Genomic DNA, 22,138 nt, shown 5'->3' on the forward strand with positions numbered 1-22,138 from the left:
ATAATTTTTTTTTTATTCACATATACAATATGTCTACTTTATATTTGCATCATTAAATTGATGAGTTTTTACTTTTGGAAGACACCAGAGGGCTTCAAAGTTCCGCAGCAATTTTCCAATTTTTCACAAAATTTTGAAACTCGCTTTTTTTCAGGGACCAGTTCAGGTTTGAAGTGGATTTGAAGGGTCTTCATATTAGAAATACCCCATAAATGACCCCATTATAAAAACTGCACCCCCGAAAGTATTCAAAATGACATTCAGTAAGCGTTTTAACCCTTTACGGGTTTCACAGGAATAGCAGCAAAGTGAAGGAGAAAATACACAATCTTCATTTTTTACACTCGCTTGTTCTTGTAGACCCAATTTTTGAATTTTTGCAAGGGGTAAAAAGGAGAAAATGTTTACTTGTAATTGAAACCCAATTTCTCTCGAGTAAGCACATACCTCATATGTCCATGTTTATTGTTCAGCGGGCGCAGTAGAGGGCTCAGAAGGGAAGGATCGTCAAATGGTTTTTGGGGGGCATGTCACCTTTAGGAAGCCCCTATGGTGCCAGAACTGCAAAAAACCCCACATGGCATACCATTTTGGAAACTAGACCCCTCGGGGAACGTAACAAGGGGTAATGTGAACCTTAATACCCCACAGGTGATTCACGACTTTTGCATATGTAAAAAAAAAAATAATAATTTTTACCTAAAATGCTTGGTTTCCCTAAAGTTTTACATTTTTAAAAAGGGTAATAGCAGAAAATACACCCCAAAATTTGAAGCCCAATTTCTCCCGATTCAGAAAACACCCCATATGGGGGTGAAAAGTGCTCTGCTGGCGCACTACAGGTCTCAGAAGAGAAGGAGTCACATTTGGCTTTTTTGAAGGAAATTTTGCTCTGGGGGCATGCCGCATTTAGGAAGCCCCTATGGTGCCAGGACAGCAAAAAAAAAAACCACATGGCATACCATTTTGGAAACTAGACCCCTCGGGGAACGTAACAAGGGGTAAAGTGAACCTTAATACCCTACAGGTGTTTCACGACTTTTGCATATGTAAAAAAAAATAAAAAAATTTACCTAAAATGCTTGGTTTCCCAAAAAATTTACATTTATACAAAGGGTTAAAGCAGAAAATACCCCCAAAAATTTGAAGCCCAATTTCTCCCGATTCAGAAAACACCCCATATGGGGGTGAAAAGTGCTCTGTTGGCGCACTACAGGTCTCAGAAGAGAAGGAGTCACATTTGGCTTTTTGAAAGCAAATTTTGCTCTGGGGGCATGCCGCATTTAGGATGCCCCTATGGTGCCAGGACCGCAAAAAATACCCACATGGCATACCATTTTGGAAACTAGAGCCCTCGGGGAATGTAACAAGGGGTTAAGTGAACCTTAATACCCCACAGGCGTTTCACGACTATTGCATATGTAAAAAAAATTAAAAAATTTTTTACCTAAAATGCTTCTTTTCCCAAAAAACTTTACATTTTTAAAAAGGGTAAAAGCAGAAAATACCCCCCAAAATTTGAAGCCCAATTTCTCCCGAGTACAGCCATACCCCACATGTGACCCTTAACTGTTGCCTTGAAATACGACAGGGCTCTAAAGTGAGAGCGCCATGCGCATTTGAGGCCTAAATTAGGGATTGCATAGGGGTGGACATAGGGGTATTCTACGCCAGTGATTCCCAAACAGGGTGCCTCCAGCTGTTGCAAAACTCCCAGCATGCCTGGACAGTCAACGGCTGTCCGACAATACTGGGAGTTGTTGTTTTGCAACAGATGGAGGCTCCGTTTTGGAAACCATGGCGTACCAGATGTTTTTCATTTTTATTGGGGAGGGGAGGGGGGCTGTGTAGGGGTATGTGTATATGTAGTGTTTTTTACTTTTTATTTTATTTTTTGTGTTAGTGTAGTGTAGTGTTTTTAGGGTACAGTCGCACGGGCGGGGGGTTCACAGTAGTTTCTCGCTGGCAGTTTGAGCTGTTGCAGAAAATTTGCTGCAGCTCAAACTTGCAGCCTGATACCTACTGTAAGCCTCCGCCCATGTGAGTGTACCCTGTACATTCACATTGGGGGGGACATCCAGCTGTTGCATAACTACAACTCCCAGCATGCGCTGACAGACTGTACATGCTGAGAGTTTTAGTTTTGCAACAGCTGTAGGCACACTGGTTATGTATCACGGAGTTTGTGACCTTACTCAGTGTTTCAAAACCAGTGTGCCTCCAGCTGTTGCAAAACTACAACTCCCAGCATGTACGGTGCATGGTGTAAGGTGACTGCTGGGAGTTGTAGTTTGCAACAGCTGGAGGCACACCGGTCGTGAAACACTGAGTTAGGTAAAAAAAAAAACTCTAAGTTTCACAACCAGTGTGCCTTCAGCTGTTGCAAAACTACAACTCTCAGCAGTCACCGACAGCCAACGGGCATGCTGGGAGTTGTAGTTATGCAACCAGCAGATGCACCACTACAACTCCCAGCATGCACTTTAGCTGTTTGTGCAAGCTGGGAGTTGTAGTTATACAACAGCTGAAGGTACACTTTTCTATAGAAATAATGTGCCTCCAGCTGTTGCAAAACTACAGCTCCCAGCATGCCCTTTTTGCATGCTGGGAGCTGTTGCTAAGCAACAGCAGGAGGCTGTAACTCACCTCCTGCTGCTGCTCCATCGCAGGCTGTCCCTCGCCGCCGCCGTCGCTCCTGGGGCCCCGATCCCAACATGGACGCCGGGGATCGGGGTCCCCAGCACCCGGGGTCGTCTTCCCGCACCCGCTCACGCCCTCCGGAAGAGGGGCGAAGCGGGTGCGGGAGTGACGCCCGCAGCAGGCGCCCTGATTGGTCGGCCGGTAATCCGGCCGACGAATCAGGGCGTTCGTGAGGTGGCACCAGTGCCACCTCACCCCTGCAGGCTCTGGCTGTTCGGAGCCGTCAGAGACGGCCCCGAACAGCCAGTAATTCCGGGTCACCGGGTCACTGGAGACCCGATTGACCCGGAATCGCTGCAGATCGCTGGACTGAATTGTCCAGCGATCTGCGGCGATCGCCGACATGGGGGGGCATAATGACCCCCCTGGGCGATATGCCGGGATGCCTGCTGAACGATTTCAGCAGGCATCCGGCTCCGGTCCCCAACCGGCTGGCGGTGGGGGCCGGAATTCCCACGGGCGTATGGATACGCCCTGCGTCCTTAAGGACTCGGGATGCAGGGCGTATCCATACGCCCTGCGTCCTTAAGAGGTTAAGGGGTTAAAGGGGTATTCCAGGATTTTTTTTTATTTGACTATGCTACAGGGACTGTGGAGTTAGTGTAGTTTATAATATATTGTCTGTACCTGTCTCTAATGGCTGGTCTCGCATTCTTATGTGATCTTTGCTCTGAATGTTCATTTTTAAACAGCATACAAAATGACAACTGTCTCAAGCATTCCCAGGATGCAGTGTGGCTGAGACATTACCTCAATAGTCAGGTGATGACAGGGAGCCTGTTCTGCTTCAATGGGTGGAGTGACAACAGGGAATTTTCAACAGCTAGAGGCACAGTAGTTAGAAAACACTGTTCTTTGCATGGATTTCAGCTTGTTTGTGTTTCAATGGGTGGGGTGGCTGATGTGTTGGAGGGAGGAAAATGGAATTATGGGATTTGTAGTGAAAGAGAAACTCTAACAGGAAAAAGCCAGTTCACGAAAAGATAGCCACAGCTATATGGTAATTTCATAACATAGCCATTTAACCCAAAGATAAGCGGGGATCCATCCTAAATGTCCATCACTTTCTGGCAGGTAAGTGCTAAAATCACCTTATGGTGGAAAACCCCTTTAAGTTCACCAGGTCCACTTTTTCCCTAGGAAGCTCTGAATGGCCTTTAAGCTTTTCTCTACCAGCTTGGCATCCAGTAGTACATAAAAAGGGAAACAGAAAATTCAAAGGTGCAACTATGTGCTTTTGCTCCTTATGTACTGGTACTCCTTATGTTTGTGTAATAAGGTACTGGAAGTCCTATATACTTGCATGGGACTTGAAACAAAAACCCATCTTTTATATAAGGGTGTAGAGTACACAGCGCAGCAGATGATATCAGAGGGTGATCACCCCACAACCCATGTTATTAAGTGGTAAATCGCCCACCCTGAGGAGAGTGCCCCGCTGCATTTAGTCGTGGTCACGGCTATTGTACTTCTGCATCTACCAGCTTGACGGCCTCCTCATGCACACACATTACCCCCTCAGACAAATAGTAGCTTGTGTACCTTTGTGAAGAGGTAGTGAGGCACATGTTATGTAACTGCATCATGCAGGAAGTCCTTGTGTCTGTATAAGAGATACAGATTATCTCTACTGATTCACAGAGAGAAAGCATTGTACTAAAACCTAATTCAGACTGTTGCTATCCAATTTCCCTATATCGAGTGATAGGAAACATTTGAATTTTCAATTTAAAAATTAATGGGCAGCTTTAGTGATGAATAGGCATAACCTTGTGCAGAAGTAATCTATCATTTCAATAAATTATTTACTTACTGCCCTATATGTTTTACACACTGTCCTATGTTTTTTTAAGTAGATAGAAGAGATTACAGGCTGTATGAGGCTTGTTAAAACCACAACCCAAATTACTTTTCTGAAAAAACATATAGATAGTCACATTATAACAATAATACTGTAACAGAACACAAGATGTCCAATTATATTAAGGAGAATGGGATTTCCATTAAATAAAACATATAGCTCATCAGGTTTACTGTGACACAGTGTATTTACATTTGACAAAGTCAATGATGACAACATTGTTACCTTAATGAGTTCTTCTCTAGAGGCAAAACTTGAAACCAAGCAATTTTCGAAGCTTTTAGACTTTGTGATTGATACGTAGAGACGATTCTCCGCTATCTCATGAGCCTGAGCAGGTAGAATTGTTTCTATGCCTTCCCTATGGCAAAGGAATGATAAACATTATTCATATTTAATTATTTAGCATGCAATAAATATTTAACAGGTGTTCAGCATTCAGCTGTAGGTTCCGGAAGAAAGTCTTTTTTGCATTTCATTGTTGTGAAAGAAATAGGCATCTGGATCTTTGGGTAATATTAAAAGCTAGGGCCACCAAACTTGAATCTCTCTATGTTTAAAACACTCAAAAGAAGCAGTGTTCTGTTATATATGCTTGCTTACCTTAAGTATTTCATGAAATCATATCTTGATTTAACCACCCCAGGAAATCGCTTTCTAAAATCTTCAGAAAATGTGTAAAGGAAATCCTTACTTTCCTAAAAGCCAAAAGGAAAATTATACTTCTACTGACACTTCAATAAATACATTAAATGTAAATATACAGGGGGAAAAAAAAAAAAAGCTAAAACACAAAATGAGACATAATGGATTACTGTTAGAGATGAGTGAATTTTTAAAAAATTTGATTCGGCCGATTCGCCAAATTTTCCGAAAAATGTAGGTTTGGTCCAATGTATTAAAAACAGCTATTTTTGGCCCACAGAGAGCCTCAAAAGGGGTGTAGAACACTTTGCCTTGCTGTAACAAGCATAGGGTGTGTGCAGGGTTAGTGAAATAATACTGTTATTCAGTATGACATGCAGATTAGAGGCATTGCTATTAGAATCACTGTCGCAGAGCGACACAATGACAGAGCCTGGAGGTGGCATCAGTATGAGGAGAACATAGTTACATAGTTAGTATGGTTGAAAAAAGACATACGTCCATCAAGTCCAACCAGGGAATATAGCGGCTAAATGACCAAGCCTGGAGGTGGCAACAGCCTGACGAGACCATAGGGCCTCACAATTGAAAAGGTTAAAGATATTTTTTAACATTTAAATTGAAGATTTCAAATAGATGAACCTAAAAAGTTTTATTTAATGTGCCAGCAGCACGAGGAGACCACATGGCGGTACAGTGACGCAGCCTGGAGGTGGTGGAAGCATGAGGTGACCATATAGTGGCTTAATGACACAGCCTGTTGTTGGCGGCAGCATGAGGAGACCAAATAGTGGCTGAATGACAGCCTGTAGTTGGAGGCAGCATGAGGAGACCATATAGTTGCAGAATGAGACAGCCTGGAGCTGGCATCAGCATGAGAAGAACATATGATGGCAGTATGAAACAGCCTGGCATCAGGAGTCCTGAATGTGACCCGGTGACAAAGTGGGGCAGTGGGTAGCAATACCAGTACCCGGTGACGAAGGTGGGTGAAAGAAGCAGAATTTGGCATCAGATGTGTGGCATCAGGTGGGTGGCCGGATCAGAATAGTAGCTGAGGCAGGTAGGCAGAAGAAAAAAGTGTTAGTGTGCACAAGTAAGTATTTCAGGATATGCATTATGTGTAAACCTTAACTTTTAATAATATTCTTAGGATAAAATATATGTACCCACATTTTTTTTAATCAAACAAGCAAAAAACATCATGTGCCACCTACGCTACCAAGTATTGATGTGATGCAAAGACCTCTAAAAAGGTGGAGAGGAACAACGTATGGTTCATTGAAACCAGTGGGGGTAAAAACTTCCCCTGTAAGGCCCTACTCTGGCAGTATTAATTCCCTTCTTGGCAAAGGATTACTCACCCTAAAAAGGGCGGCACCACACAGGAACCTCTCCCTATTTCCACTGCCATTTCCCAGGATTTTTCGGTGGAAATAGGAAGAGGTTCCTGTGTGAGGCCACCCTTTTTAAGACGAGTAACACTTTCCTCGAAAAGGTGGAAGGGAACAACGTATTGTCCATTGTAGCAGGTGGGGTAGAAAATTCCCTTGTGAGGCCCTACTCTTGCCCTATTTATTCCCTTGTTGGCAACTGTTACTCGCCCTAAAAAGAGCGGCCCCACACAGGAAACTCTCCCTATTTCCACCTAAAATCCCTGTGAAATGGCAGTGTTTGTAGGAGGAAATAGGGAGAGGTTCCTATGTGGGTTCGCCCTTTTTAGGGAGAGTAACACTTGCCAAGAAGGGAATTTATAATGCGAGAGTAGGGCCTTACAGGGGAAAATTTTACCCCCACCAGTTACAATGGACCATACGTAGTTCCCTTCCACCTTTTAGAGGTCTTTGCATCACATCAATGATTGGTGGTGTAGGTGTGCACTATGTTTTTTTTCACACCTTTCCTTTTGTTTGATTTTAAAAAAAATGTGTCAAAAATGGGGAGCAGCACCTTAAATATGTTTTGCACTATCCATATTTGTGAAGTGTTGGTGTGGCAACATGGTCAATCTACTCTGATGAGGCATTGGTGGGTGGAAAACCTGGCTGATCCATGCCTGATTCATCTTCACAATTGTCAGTCTTCTCCATTTTTCGTGGACAGATGAGTTCTCCTTGTGGTTACTGTGGTCCCCCGACGTACTAAACACCCGCTCTGATGGCACACTACTAGCCGGTCAAGACAGCTTTTCCAGGGCTAACTCTGCTAGTTGCGGCAACAAATCAAGTTTGGCTGCTCAGAAGTCCAGCGGATCTTCAAGGTGTGTTGGCATGGTCATGTCAAGGTATGCCACCACCTGCTGGTTCAGGTCCTGCTCCATATGTACCTGCTGCTGATGAGTTGCTTCACTATGCTGGGGAAGAAAGCTACTCATCAGCGACTGTAGACTCAGGCTGCTGCTGATGGAGCTGGTACTGCTCCTGCCACCCCACCCCTCCTCAGCAGCCATGGCCGCGGAAGGTGAGCACAGAGGGCCCCCCCGAGTCAGACCCCCCCGGATGGACGATGGCGCAGATAGGAATTGGCCAACTGACTAGGATGTCTCTGTAGTAGCAACTGTAGAATCAGACTGCTGCTGATTTTGCTGGTACTGACTGTCTCACCTTCCTCATAACCGTCTAGCTCCTCTAGCTGCTCCTGCTCCTCCTCTCCTGTCAGATGACTAGAAAAACCGCCCATCTTGTGAAACCTAAACTGTGTTCCACTGTGCCCCCCCTCCTCCTCTCCCTCCAGTTCAGCCTCCACAGGGCTCATGTGCCCATGAGATGTAGGTGCCACGTCTCAAGTGCCCTGACCAGCTATCATTTCCAACACATATTGCAGTAAATGAAGCAGTGGAATGACGTCATTCATCCCATAATCCTGGCGACTTACTAATAATGTGGCTTCCTCAAAAGGGCATGAGCACACAGCAGGTGCCACGTATGATCTGCCACTGGTTGACATTGAAGTTACACAGGGGAGTACTCCTATCTGCTTGGATTATCAAGAAATTGGTGATGGCTTTTCTCTGTTCGTATAGTCGGTCCAATGTATGGAGGATGGAATTACAACGTGTGGAACGTCGCAAATCAGACTATGTTGGGGGATACTGTTCTGATTGCTGCAAGGAGGGTGTGCTTTGCGGTGTACGAGTGGCTAAAGTGCATGCAAAGTTTCCTTCCCATAGTTAGGATGTCTTGCAGATGGTGGGGAACACTTCAGCAACCGCTTGACAACCAGATTGAACACATGTGCCATGCAGGGTGCATGTTTCAGGCTTCCTTGTTGCAGCGCAGACAAGATGTTCTTCCCGTTGTCGGTCACCTTGGTTCCCATTTCCAATTTTGTGGAGTAAGCCATGATTCGATTTCAGGATGAATGACTTTTAGCAGTCCCCCCCCCTTCCCCTGTGTGACTCCGTTCGCCAAGGCAAACCATGTGAAGAACCGCATGACACCACCGTGTCCTGCACACATGGTATGCTGGAGGGGCACCGAGACTCGTCCGTGTAGTGGAGGCTGAGGACATGGTGGATGATGAGGAGTCGCACTCTGTCACAGGACCAATGGCCTAAGAGCGTGGAGGCAGAAGTGGCGTGACCTGTCCAAGTTGCTGTTGTGGCTGAGCATGAACCACATTTACCCAGTGGGCCATAAAGGACATGTATTGTTCCTGACCGTAGTTACAGCTCCACATGTTGGCGCTGCCATTCACTTTGGTACACACCGACAGGCTCAAGGATTTGCCCACATTCTGTTACACAAAATTGTGCAGGGCTAGTACTGCCTTCTTTGCAAAGAAATGATGGCTTGGGAATCTCCACCTCGGCTTTGCACAAGCCATCAGTTCTCTGAAATGTGCAGAGTCCACCACTTGAAAAGGGAGGGACTGCCGCACCAGCAACTTGGACAGGAGCACATTCAGCTTCTGCGCCATTGGATGAGTGGGTGCATACGTTTGTCTCTTGGACATGGCTTCGCCTATTGATTGTTAGCGTAATGGCTGACTAAAAGTAGGAGGAGCAGGAGCATCTGGAGCGACAGAAAATGGGTATGAAACACAGCTCCCTTCGGCTGAGGTGGTTGAGCCTTGGCTGGCTGAAACAGGTAGCGGCGTGCCACTGGGTGATGCAGCAGGCTGGACCACAACATTTGGGACACAGTTCTCCCAGTCCGCTTTATGGTAATGCTGCATATGTTGACACAGGGCCGTGGTGCCAACATTGGGACCCTGGCCACGCTTCACCTTCTGCCAACACATCTTGCATGTGGCCAGGTTGTGCTTGATGAAAAACTGCCACACCACTGAGTAGCTGATTTTCCCACCAACAGTGCGCACTGATTGACTCCAGGAACCCCTGTTCCACTACCTCCCAGGAAGGTAGGCCACCGCGAAGCAGGTGGTCTACCCCAGGCACGTTTGGCTACAGACTTTCCACTTCTGCCACCATGCCGACTGCCAACCATGCTACCACCTTGCTGGCTCAGCTGCTGCCTCACGGGCAACCTGCAACCCTCTTCTCCTTATGATCGTGAAGCCCCTTCTACATCCAGCTCCCAAGTGGGATCGGTTTCATAATCATTGAGTTGTGTCTGCACATCACTGATGTCCTTCTCAGGTGCCTCAACAGGGTCTGCTTCAGGAGCCTGAATGCTCGCAAGACCACCTCCCATGCCACTCTCCTCATCACTACTTGCCCGCCTAGTGGAGGATGCAGCAGATGTCTCCACCACTTCTTGGCTGGGAAGTAGCTGCTGACTGTCCTCTAGATCGTCCTCACTAAATAGTGGAGCTGAACCCACAGCATACGTCTGGGGGAGGGAACAGCATAGGACAGAGGCAATGGGAGGACATGGACTGCTCCCGGGCCATGCCAACTGAGGGTTGTGTCTGAGGAACCCAAGACTGTTGATTATGGTGTCAGATGTCACTTGTGATGAAGATGATGAACGTGTTAACCAATCGATGACAGCAGATGGATTGCTGGTCGAGACACAACTGCTAGCTGATACAGGGAGCTCAGGCCTCTCGCTGCGACTCCTGCTGCCACTCGCCCCTAGTCTGTTGCGACTTCTGCTTGATGAATTTATTAATTTGCCACTCCTCTGTGCAGGTCCTGGCACTTCTCTGCCTGACATACTTAGTGCGCATATGAGGGGAGTACAATACCCTCCACTACACTTAAAACAGTATTTGTCTACAACACCAGCAGGGGTGTACTTTTGGATGGCCTTTCACAGTATCTAGGCCCTTAAGATTTTAACAGGAACAAAATAGTACACCACTTAGATGTACGCACATGTTACACTTAATAGAGGACAATATGCTTTCAGTGCTCTGTTCACCCTAACTGGCTGGCTACTATTAGCTTTTCAGTTGTTTTACACACCAGTGCTGCAGTCACTGTGTACTAAACCCAAAATTCCACTCTCTCAATCTCACTCCCTTCCCTATCAGTGCTTCTAGGCTGGATTTGGGCTTGAGGTGAATCGCTGCTGTAAAAAAAGCTTTTCTGTGCAACACACTGTTCTCTGTCCCTCTCTGCAATAGAATGCTGATGTGACTGGGAGGGGAATCGCTGCTGTAAAAATATTTTCTGTGCAACACACTTCTGTCTGTCCTTCTCTCTCTGTAATAGAACTCTTATGTGACTGGCCGCAAGATGGCTGCCAATTATATAGGGTTGTGATATCACAGGGGTGGTTGGCTGTTGATAGGCTGCATGCTGCATGTGATTCAGGGTCATCCCCCCCCGACCCTTGTTCCCACCTTCCCAGGATTTCTTACCCCATGTCCTCACATATGGATCCACCATTTTAGATGCCCATCCCCTGGAGCCTGGACCGCACTAAATGGAGTTTAATGAAGCCATTTGTGCAATCAAATCGCGGCGATATCCTCATTAGTTACAAATCAAATTTTTCCTGAAATATGTAATGAATTTGCATTCGACAAATTCGATTCGCTCATCCCCATTTACTGTATATGTAAATAAATATTGGTTCATACAGGACATCTGTGCAGTGCTTGTCTGGTACAGTGTTTTACCCAAACAGCCAGATGTTACATGAAAAACAATTGGTAATTATGAATTCATATTTTACAAGACTGATTCATAACATTGTGGAGTAGTGCTATAAATTTTAGCTTATATTAACACATTTGTTTACATGTTTAATTTATTGGATGTCATGTCTGCGTGATTGGGGGTTGGTGTACGTACAGTACCTCCATTATTATTATTTTTTTTATTTTCCAGCTGCAGAAATTTTTTTAAAGCTTTGCCCCACAGTAATTTTTTTTCCCTCTTCTCCATTGAAGAGCCTCTTTTTTTTTTATGCTCAGCATCATAGACCAGCACTGGCAGAATAGCTGCACATGGGGATTAGCAGCAGGATTTCGTTGTAGAAAGCTTTTGCTCCAAATTAAACACAATTAACTATACAAAAAAACATTCTAGACAAAATCTTTACATTTTATGCTCTATATTTACAATAGAGTGGGCTAGCCCAGGACCCTTGTCATCATAAACAGGTTAAGTACATACCTTTTTATTTTTGTTTGATTAGGGCTTTTTACCTTTTTGTATTAAGCTACTTTGTCAGTTTTTTTATTTATTTTTTTAGTTTGTGCCATTTTTTCCTTTGCCGTGCATGGTTTGTACTTTAATGTGCATCAGTGATCACTTGGCTACAGTTTTTTCAAAATGATAGAACATTGCTGAGATACTTGAAAGGTATATACCCATCACAGCATAGTGTGACAGAAACGGAATAGACCCAGGCAGACTGGAAAACAGATATAATGTGAATGGGGGGATGTTTAAATGATTTGCCTAAAGGCTGATGTACATGAACATTTCACAGAAAATCATTACAGTACTATTCTATAGACTTGTGGGAATGACATGTGCATGCCACAAAAAAAAGAGTAAATAAATAAAGCAGTACCTGTACAAAAGGAAAAATAAATATAAAAAGCATTTCAAATATACATACAGTACACGTGCTAAAGGTTATTTTTACATATGTCAGGTCATGAACAGAGGAAGAGTTCTGATATCTGGAATCTGTAGTACAAATTATAATCTATAGGTTTACTCAGACCTGCAGTGTATTGTACAGTATAATATAATCCTTTCAGCTAATGCAATCTGTTCACTGTTTTATTTGTAGCAGATAATGAATGGTAGCAAAGTGACCTCATAATTCCCACTGAATGACTCACCAACAGAGGAAATTGTCTTTCTGCACTGGAAACTAAAGGTTTTACATTATTAATGTTTCAGACAAAAAAACTAATATTTGATCATGTGTAGAAGTTATGCAAGATTATAAATGTCATTGCAAATGTTCTTTTTTTTGTGTAAGCAGGAAAGCAGATTCTTGATCACTTTTTGGTTTAACAGGACCTCTTATTTTATGCAGTGCATTGCAAATAAATAAAGCTTTAGAGTCTATTAACATGTTGGATGCCGCGGGTTTGAAGCTACAGATTTAAAGCTGTGTTCAGTGACATTATAATAGTTCTAATACACAGCCGTCAGGCCTGTTCCTATAGACACGAATGTAGGGGACGTGGCATTGTGACCGTAACGGTGCAGCGCCAGCCCAGAGATCACGGGGAGTCCCAGCGGCTGCACCCCTTCACCCCCCTGCCATCAGACATGTTATCCCCTACTATCATTTGCATAGGGGATAACATGTCTAGGGGCAGAGTACCCCTTTAAGAGCTGTAGATCTAGAAATCAGTCCAGGAATTAGGCTATGAAGATATATTAAATATAGTGAAGGTAACAACATACTGGGCACGAAGACTTCTTGAAAAAGAGCAGGTTGCACATTGCATATCAAGGGGTCTGACAATAAAAGCAATGGAATACTAGTGCTATTCTTTATATGTCTTACCACTCAGTATATATGTATGTCTTGCTACTCAGTGCACAGGAGCAGGGACTCTTGTAAGTTCCATACTAATGAATAAAAACAAAAACAATCAGCAAGTGTAACGTAAATCTCTGTAGTATTCAAAATTAAGTCACCGTATTATGTATCTAGAAAGAAAAGTAAAACATTGTAAGATTAAAGTGACAATCAAAAATACAAGTCAGGTATTCTTCACTCCTGGCAAAGATATTATGTTAGAAATACATGACTTGTATTTTTGATTGTCACTTTAATCTTACACCGTTTTACTTTTCTTTCTAGATATATAATACGGTGACTTAATATTCAATAGTACAGAGATTCACGTTACACTTGCTGATTGTTTTTGTTTTCATTCATTAGTATGGAACTTACGGAGCTCCATGATGTCATGTACACGTGTTCTTTGTTATTGTTTCCAGACCTTTTCATTTGTTCCCCAGATATGTCAATCATCACTTGACTCAGCTGTATCCCTGATGAAAGGAAGTTACATTATATAAACACTGTGTCCCCAATTTACTAGGAGTGTTGTGTAGTTTTCTTTGTGGGTTTTAATTCTCTACAATTTTTTTTCCCCACAGAATTTACTAAGGTTTCCCACATCTTGCACTTTTCCATACATTTTTTTTTTTTTTTAAACACATGCTCTGATCTGTAGGGGTTTCCCCAGCTGAAATCCACCACATAATCTGTTGCATAACCCGTCAAAACATGTTGGGTTTACAATAGTGAATAAGGGCCACTTTGTTTATCAATTGCATACAAATAAATTAAGGCAAAAACTGAAATGCGTCTTGCGTTCATTTATACTCTTTATGCATCAATAAAGCATTGGAAAAGCACCAAAGCCTGTACGGGACATTTAGCCTACATTATTCTACATAGTCCTCATGCAGGGAGGATTTCTCGAGTGCCAAACGACCTTCATTGTTATTGCTTTAAGAATACTTAGACAATAACTTTTTATGCAATACCTTAATGCTATACAGTACATCAGTTCAAGCTCATCTAGGCTGACCCTACATTTTAACTTTTAGCACAACCTTCCTGGTTGTAATAAGAGATGTTGGTTTCTCTATTACATCACTAACATTATGAGAACATTTCTGAGGAAGTAGCTTTGCATTGGAATGTGTGGGGTTTCAGCAGACCCTGTATCTCTACCATGCTTCTTTACTTCTGCTACCCTCTGGCTCTCTGTCAGTATTTCCTAGAACTGCTTTTAGCGTGCATTTGCTTCATTATTTAGTATTTAATATTGAGCACTGTTTTCTATACTATTTTGTACATGCCTTGTTTTTTCTTTTTTGCACTAGCATTTTATTTTCAAAATAGGGCACACTATATTGTAATTAATTTACCATAGGAGCAGTGTGTATTGAAGGTTGTGGCTCCAGCCATATTGTCATACATTTTGTATGAGTTGTCTGGGGAGGGGGGGGGTCTACATTGGTCCCCTCAGGTTGTAGGTAGGCACTTTTTGTGTTTAGAATTGATGTTTGTTTTGTTTGTTGCCTCAATAAACCTTGTTATATTTTTGCAATATTTGGGTATGCCTTGTATATGGTGCATTGTTTACGGTCAGCAACGAAAAGCACCCTAATAAGTACCAGAGCTGAGCCCCCCCCCCCCCCCCCATCTCTTGTAGTAACATTATGAATTGCACAGGCTAATATAGTACATTATGTATTTGCGTGCATTTGGGTTTCTATTTACCGTTTAATGGAACTATTAATTAATTTGATCAAAAGACATTAATTAACACCGTAAATGAGTTACTATGTCAAAAGGCCTGATAAGAATTATCTCCCTCTCGGCAAGTAGCAGGCTGTCTATCTGAACTCTCGGATTATACCTTTAATTACCTGTATTTTGTGCGGAGCTGTTAAAAGGACTGTAGCAACCAGGGATCCAGCCGAAGCCCCAGCAAAGGCCTGTACAGCATTCAGCAGGTTTTGACCATGTTTTAAAAAAGCAGATGCTGCCCCCAAGTGGTAAATGCCGAGAAATCCAGCAGCAGCAAAGGACAGATTCAAATGCTTCATTGTGTCCTAGAAAAATGACAGTAATGTAACAGTTGTGTCTCTGTAGTGTATATATTTACAATGATCAAGGTTATTCGCCGTAGAGAATAATAATTCCCCTGCTTCTTTCAAATATATTATTTTGTACAAAAAGAACCATGGCATTTGTTCTATGAAGGTTGCCTGAGACTTTAAGTCCTTCCTACATACAGCGACTATTTATGACAATGAGGAACATGTAGCAGTGGTCTCATTTCTTTGTCACATATAGGCTCAGCAAGCATTAGGATGGCATACTAAGAATATCAAAGTATTTTATGAGAAATGGCCCCTTACGCTTTTTCCCCTCGCATTGTATGAATTCCTATATAAGCTATTTTTATGCTGCACAATGTTATATACATGACATTCACTTTCAACGGCACACATTGTGAATTATTTACTAATACAGTGTCTCCCAACCAGGGTGTCTGCAGCTGTTGCAAAACTACAACTCCCAGCATGAATGCTGGGAGTTGTAGTTTTGCAACAGCTGGAGGCACCCTGGTTGGGAGACACTGTACTAGTAAATATGGCATGGCATGTTATATACATGATATTTACTTCAAAGGGCAGACATTGCAAATGATTTACTAATACAGTGTCTCCCAACCAGGGTGTCTGCAGCTGTTGCAAAACTACAACTCCCAGCATGCACGGACAGCCTTTGGCTGTCCGGGCCTGCTGGGAGTTGTAGTTTTGCAACAGCTGAAGGGACCCTGGTTGGGAGACACTGTATTAGTAAATATGGCATGATATGTTATATACATGACATGTACATCCAACGGCACACATTGCTAATTATTTACTAATACAGTGTCTCCCAACCAGGGTGTCTGCAGCTGTTGTGAAACTACAACTCCCAGCATGCCCGGACATCCAAAGTCTGTCTGGGCATGCTAGACATTGTAGTGTTGCAACAGCTGGAGGCCCCCTGGTTGGAAAACACTGTACTAATATGTTTAAGTGTAAGCACATATTTCCAGTCGCGCACACGATAGCATCTATTTGGCAAATAGAAAATGCGCCCATCCTTATGACAACCTGTGCTCCAAGCTATTGATGTTTATGTATTTTCAAAATAATAAATATATTTGTTGTTTATTATGGCTGTAAAATCACAATATTTGGGTTTCAGAAGAAGTTATATATTTTGAGAGTACCTATGGCGATTCCTTGTGCTTGTCTATGTTCTGCTGACTGCCTGGCACAAAAAATACCACCGTGTAAGCAAATCTATTACAATGACTTAGTTACATAGAGCCAGATGACAAATAAAGCAGAGGCTTTGCAGCTCTGTAGGCTGCACTCCCTCCACCCCGCTTCTTTCCAACACGATACTGAGAAAAATGTGTCACTCTCTTAGCTGTGCCAGCTCCCATACAGCCCAGAGCTGCAGAATCCAAGCTAGCTGCATGCAGTAAACATTTCTTATTCCAGAACTCTGACCTTTTCTCTCCTGCCATAGAAACCAGGAAGGATTTTCAGTTTTTTTTCTGCACGCCTTCCTTCCTATGTCAGTACCCAATAACATGGGTTATTGTAACATCCAATAGGGAGGCCAGGCTCATTCACCATTTCTGGTAGTTAAAAAAAAAAAAGGGCGTTTTTTTTTTCTTCTGGAACTAAGCTGCTTATTCAAATACTGTATATCTTGACCTAAATCTCACCTCAGAACGGTTCTTCTCTTTGTTTCTTCTCTTTTATGGCACCTTTGGTCCAAACTCGATACAAAAGCCTGTCTGTATAGTGCATTTTTCCTTTAGCTGTCCCTCTCAGATATATAATGCATGGGCATGCTGTTACAGACTTTCACTTAGTTATTTCAGAGCTGGCAAATATGTATCACTTTTTGCTATTACACAGAAAGAATCCTATCATGCTGAATGTATTATTCACCGACGTCTATGTTACTTCACTCTGCTGACACGTATATATGCTCACTACGGTTCTTTCCCCCCCGTATCACAGCATTTTGTGTAGTTCTCCTACACCACATAGCTCTGAGAGACAATAAAATGGCATGCATTTTTTATATACCCTCAAGCTGTGTGTAACAGCAAGTAAATGCACCGAACCCATTTGCTACCTGTGCGGTAACGCTTGAGGTTCGGAAAATATTGGCTAGATTTGTCACATATTAGTTTCGGAATATGACACAAAAGATAGAAGTTTAACCCCTTAAGGACCGGGTTTTTTTTCCGTTTTTTTGCATTTTCGTTTTTTGCTCCTTGCCTTTAAAAAAAATCATAACTCTTTCAATTTTGCACCTAAAAATCCATATGATGGCTTATTTTTTTGCGCCACCAATTCTACTTTGTAATGACGTCAGTCATTGTGCCCAAAAATCGACGGTGAAACGGAAAAAAAAAAATCACTGTGAGACAAAATTGAAAAAAAAAAAAAAAAGCCGTTTTGTAACTTTTGGGGGATTCCGTTTCTACGTAGTACATTTTTCATTAAAAATGACACCCGATATTTATTCTGTACGTCCATACAGTTAAAATGATACCCTACTTATATAGGTTTGATTTTGTCGTACTTCTGGAAAAAAATCATAACTTCATGCAGGAAAATTAATACGTTTAAAATTGTCATTTTTGACCCCTATAACTTTTTTATTTTTCTGTGTATGGGGCGGTTTGAAGGCTCATTTTTTGCGCCGTGATCTGAAGTTTTTAACGGTACAATTGTTGCATTGATAGGACTTATGGATTGCTTTTTATTTATTTTTTCATGATATTAAAAGTGACCAAAAATGCACTATTTTGGACTTTGGAATTTTTTTGCGTGCACGCCATTGACCGTGCGGTTTAATTAACAATATATTTTTATAATTCGGACATTTCTGCACGCGGCGATACCATATATGTTTATTTTTATTTTTATTTACGCAGTTTTTTTTATGGGAAAAGGGGGGTTAAACTTTTAATGGGGAAGGGGTTAAATGATATTTATTCACTTTTTTTTTGCAGTTTTGCAAAAACAGCATTCTGGGAGTTTATTCAAAACTAGGGAGCTGCCAGACTCAGGGACGTCCCTAGCACTGGGCATCAAACAGTCACATGTAATGGTGGAGATGTTCCCTTGTCCACCTTTCATTGTGATAGGCTGCATTCACTCGAGGCCTACTGCCTATGGGCCACTGGGACACGATCCCTGCACTGGCCGGCATAATGCTGTCATTGCGCCTGCCTGGGGATCCCATCAATGCGGCTCACAGGCTGCAAACCAGAAAAGAGAGCTTCATGGTGGGAACAGTAATAGGTAAGTATGAAAGGCATTCAACTACAGCTACAATTGACAGCATGATGGGGGTTGTAGTTTTGCACTAGCTGGTGAACCACAGGTAGGTTGAATACATTAGTGTGGAGACTATCATTGACACATGCCTCTATTAAATAAATGTAGACCATTTTATTCTAACATATTCTCAGTTAAGGCATATAAAAGGAATGATAAAACATATCTGCAACCTTGTATAATTGTTAACAAATGTCAGGAGCAAATGCAGTAAAGTGTAGAGATGTAAGGAAGGGTAAATCCTGGGGAAAGAGAGCTAAAACATATGCAACCTTGTATAGGGAGTTAAAAAGGTCCGGAGGTGATTCAATAAAGAGGGAAGTGGTAAGGAAAGGTAAAGCATGGGGAAAAGAGGTAAAACATATGCAACCTTGTATAGGGAGTTAAAATGTCAGGAAGTAATTTAGTAAAGAGGAAAGTGGTGAGGAAGGGTAAAGCATGGGGGAAGAGAAGTAAATAAAACATTCAACCTTTTATAAAGAATTACAAGTGTCAGGAGGTCATTTAAAAAAAGAGGGAAGTGATGAGGAAGGATAAAGCATGGGGGAAGAGAAGTAAACAAAAGTTAGTCCAGTAAGGAGGAAATAAGTAAGGAAAGGTAAAGCATGGGGAAAGTAGAGGTAAAGCAAATTTCCAATCTTGTTTTATACTGCATCATAATCACTTGCTATAGAACAGTGTTCCCCAAACTGTAGTTCTCCAGCTGTTGCAGAACTACAACTATCACATGGGGATTGTAATTTTGCTGGAGAGCAAAGGTTGCGGAATGTCACCATAGATACTTGAGACAAGATGACCATATAGGACAGTGGACTAAGGAGAACAGGAGGAGAAGCCATGATGAAGACATTCTGTACCTGATAACATAGACTCACAGGAGACCAGAGCAGCAGGGGGACACACAAACAGGAAGGAAAAGTGCAGGAGGAAGGTGATTTGAAGAAAATGGTCATGTGAGCATCATGGGACCAAATGGCATGTGGCTGATCTAATGCATATTAAATTAGGAGATATAGCAGCCAATTGGGGAAGGGGCGGAGCTAAGCACTAAGGAGTTTCTTAGCTGTGTAAACTGAGGTAAAGTGAGACCAATCATTACTCCTGTGTACTGGGGAGAATTGGCTGAAGCAAATCCCTGTGTCATGTGCTTGTCCTGCAGGAGTCGTGCTAATAGGATCAGAGTCTCTGCTGTGGAAATAGTGCAGGAACATCATTCCTAAACCTTCCTTTTTCTAAACTAAATAACCCTAACTCTGATGATTTTTCTGGGTACTGTAGTCCTCCCGTTACTCCACATTTTCTCAGCCTGGATATTTTCTCCCCATGTGCATAACCTTACATTTATCAGTGTTGAACCGCATCTGCCACTTTCCAGCCCAAACCTCCAACCTATCCAGATCCCTTTGTAACAGTGCTTTGTCCTCTATTGTGTTAACCACTTTACAGGAGCTTAGTATCATCTACAAAGATTGATACTTTACTATGCAATCCCTCAACAAGGTCATTAATAAATATATTAAAAAAATAGGAACCAGAACCCTGTGGTACCCTACTAGTAACAGTCACCCTCTTGTACAATTAAACCTCCCTCTGTTTGCTGTCACTCAGCCAGTTACTTACTTACTTACACACATTTTACCCCAGCCATATCATTCTGGTAGAAAAAAAAAAAAAAAAAAAAAAATCACCAACTTAGTATATACCATGGAAAAAATTTTTTTCGGTGAAAAAAAAAACAAAGAAAACACCACACTACTCTTAGTAAATCAGGGCCAATGTTTTCAATTCAACTGGTAGCAGGAAGTTATGCAGATTTGTAACTTTCTTCTATTTAAGAATCTTAAAGGGGGTACTCTGCCCCTAGACATCTTATCCCCTATCCAAAGGATAGGGGATAAGATGTCTGATTGCGGGGGTGGCAGCAGAGAGCACTGTGTCAGACTGGGAAGACTATACAACTTCCTCCAAAGTATAGGGGATAAGATGTCTGATCGCAGAGGTCCCGCCACTGGGATCCCTGCCACTGGGATCCCCGTAATCTCTATGCAGCACTCAGTGTTCATTTAGGAGGCTTATGACATCACGATCATGCCCCTTGTGATGTCATGGTCCCTCAATGCAAGTCTATGGGAGGTGGCCGTCACGAGAGGAAGGGTGTGACGTCATGAGAGGGCGTGGCCATGATGTCACGAGCCTCCAGTTCCACATTGCTTGTCATACGGCACAGAGCGAAGTTCGCACCGTGCACCAGATGACTGGAGTGCCACAGCAAAGATCAGACATCTTATCCCCTATACTTTGAAGGAAGTTGTGTAGTCTTTCCAGTCTGACACGGTGCTCTCTGCTGCCACCTCTGTCTGTGGCAGAAACTGTCCAGAGCAGGAGCAAATCCCCATATCTAATCTCTCCTGCTTTGTACAGTTTGATTTGGACTGATAGCAGAGACCCGTGTCAGACTTGAAAGACCACACACATTTCTCGAGAGCATTCAGCAGCTGATAAGTACTGGAAGGCCTGATATTTTTAAATAGAAATCATTTACAAATGTCTATGACTTTCTGGCACCAGTTTATATTGAATATATACTTTTTCTTTGGAGTACCTCTTTAAAATTCTTACACTGGAGTGTTTACACTGAGGTCAGATATTAAAGCTACTGTCCATAGTGTATGAAGAGGTGAAGGGAAGAAGAAGGGAGCAGCTCTAGAGAGATGCACAGAAACACTGCTGGCAATTTCTACTATTTACAACTACACTGCCCATTACTGCTGTATAATGTCATCCATGCTGCTGCTTCTGATGATTTGGTACAAGGACATTGGGGAACATGATCTTTTTCTGTGTGTGAAAAGTATGAGACATCATAGCAGCTGGTCTCCACCTACTCTGAAGCTGGGGTCAGGGCAAAACTGACAAATAGGGATGGAGATTGTAGAGGTAAAAACTGGTGATAACTCCAGGATACATGTTGTAGAATGGTTGGTAATAGTGTTGATTTTGTATGTTTATGTGAAAAGTTTTTCTGCCAACTCACCTACAATGATAGGTACACTTTAATAGAACATATGGGAAACTTGAGTTTTGAACAGAGCCTCTTTTTAAATATATGTTGCTTTCTGTGATCTGGCATTTGTGCCTAAATTTCATTATAACATACTGCCACACCGATAGCATACACATGAGGCATACTACAAATTATACATAGATGCTTAGCTTTAAGCAGAAGTAGCGGCAATGTTATTACCAGTGTTCAGTTTTTATTTAGATTATTAGATGTTAGGGGTACAGGAACTTTACTGTATATAAAAGTATTATTACTTAGATAAAATGAAGTAACTGCAGAGAAAATTAATTACGGCACATAATAAATGACTCACTGCAACATATATAAACCATATTTATATTGACTTCTGCAGAACTGGTAACCTGGAAATGTGTTTTTAGAAGCAGATAGAACCCAACAATATACAGCTGTCAGTGTGATTTATATCCTTTATCATTGCAGGAGCTTGTGGTATAATTTGCAAATTGCTTTTGATAGGAACTGCATTTTCAATGCTCTGAATAGAAATATGCTTTACGCTTTACAAAGTGCTTTCTTGGTCTGTTTTTAATCAAAATGAGCTGCATGTAAATAAAATGTAAATCACTTAACC

At 42.3% G+C, this 22,138-nt stretch overlaps 1 protein-coding gene across 7 annotated transcripts in view; it reads right to left on the reverse strand.

Annotated features, from left to right (window-relative positions):
* Positions 1-16,987, reverse strand: part of PNPLA4 (patatin like phospholipase domain containing 4) — an 87,661-nt gene extending 70,674 nt beyond the window's left edge. For 5 of the 7 annotated variants that reach the window (XM_056558863.1, XM_056558867.1, XM_056558866.1 and 2 more), the window contains exons 1-4: positions 16,629-16,699; positions 14,982-15,167; positions 5,165-5,259; positions 4,787-4,922 (exon numbers count right to left, since the gene is read on the reverse strand). In XM_056558863.1, the coding sequence (XP_056414838.1) occupies positions 4,787-4,922; positions 5,165-5,259; positions 14,982-15,161 (411 nt within the window). In that variant the 5' untranslated portion in view covers positions 15,162-15,167; positions 16,629-16,699. The other 2 variants (XM_056558861.1, XM_056558862.1) reach the window with 2 other exon arrangements.
* Between the last annotated feature and the right edge of the window lie 5,151 nt (positions 16,988-22,138).

Source organism: Hyla sarda, chromosome 2 (assembly GCF_029499605.1).
Source record: "Hyla sarda isolate aHylSar1 chromosome 2, aHylSar1.hap1, whole genome shotgun sequence".
Classification (NCBI taxonomy): Eukaryota; Metazoa; Chordata; class Amphibia; order Anura; family Hylidae; genus Hyla; species Hyla sarda.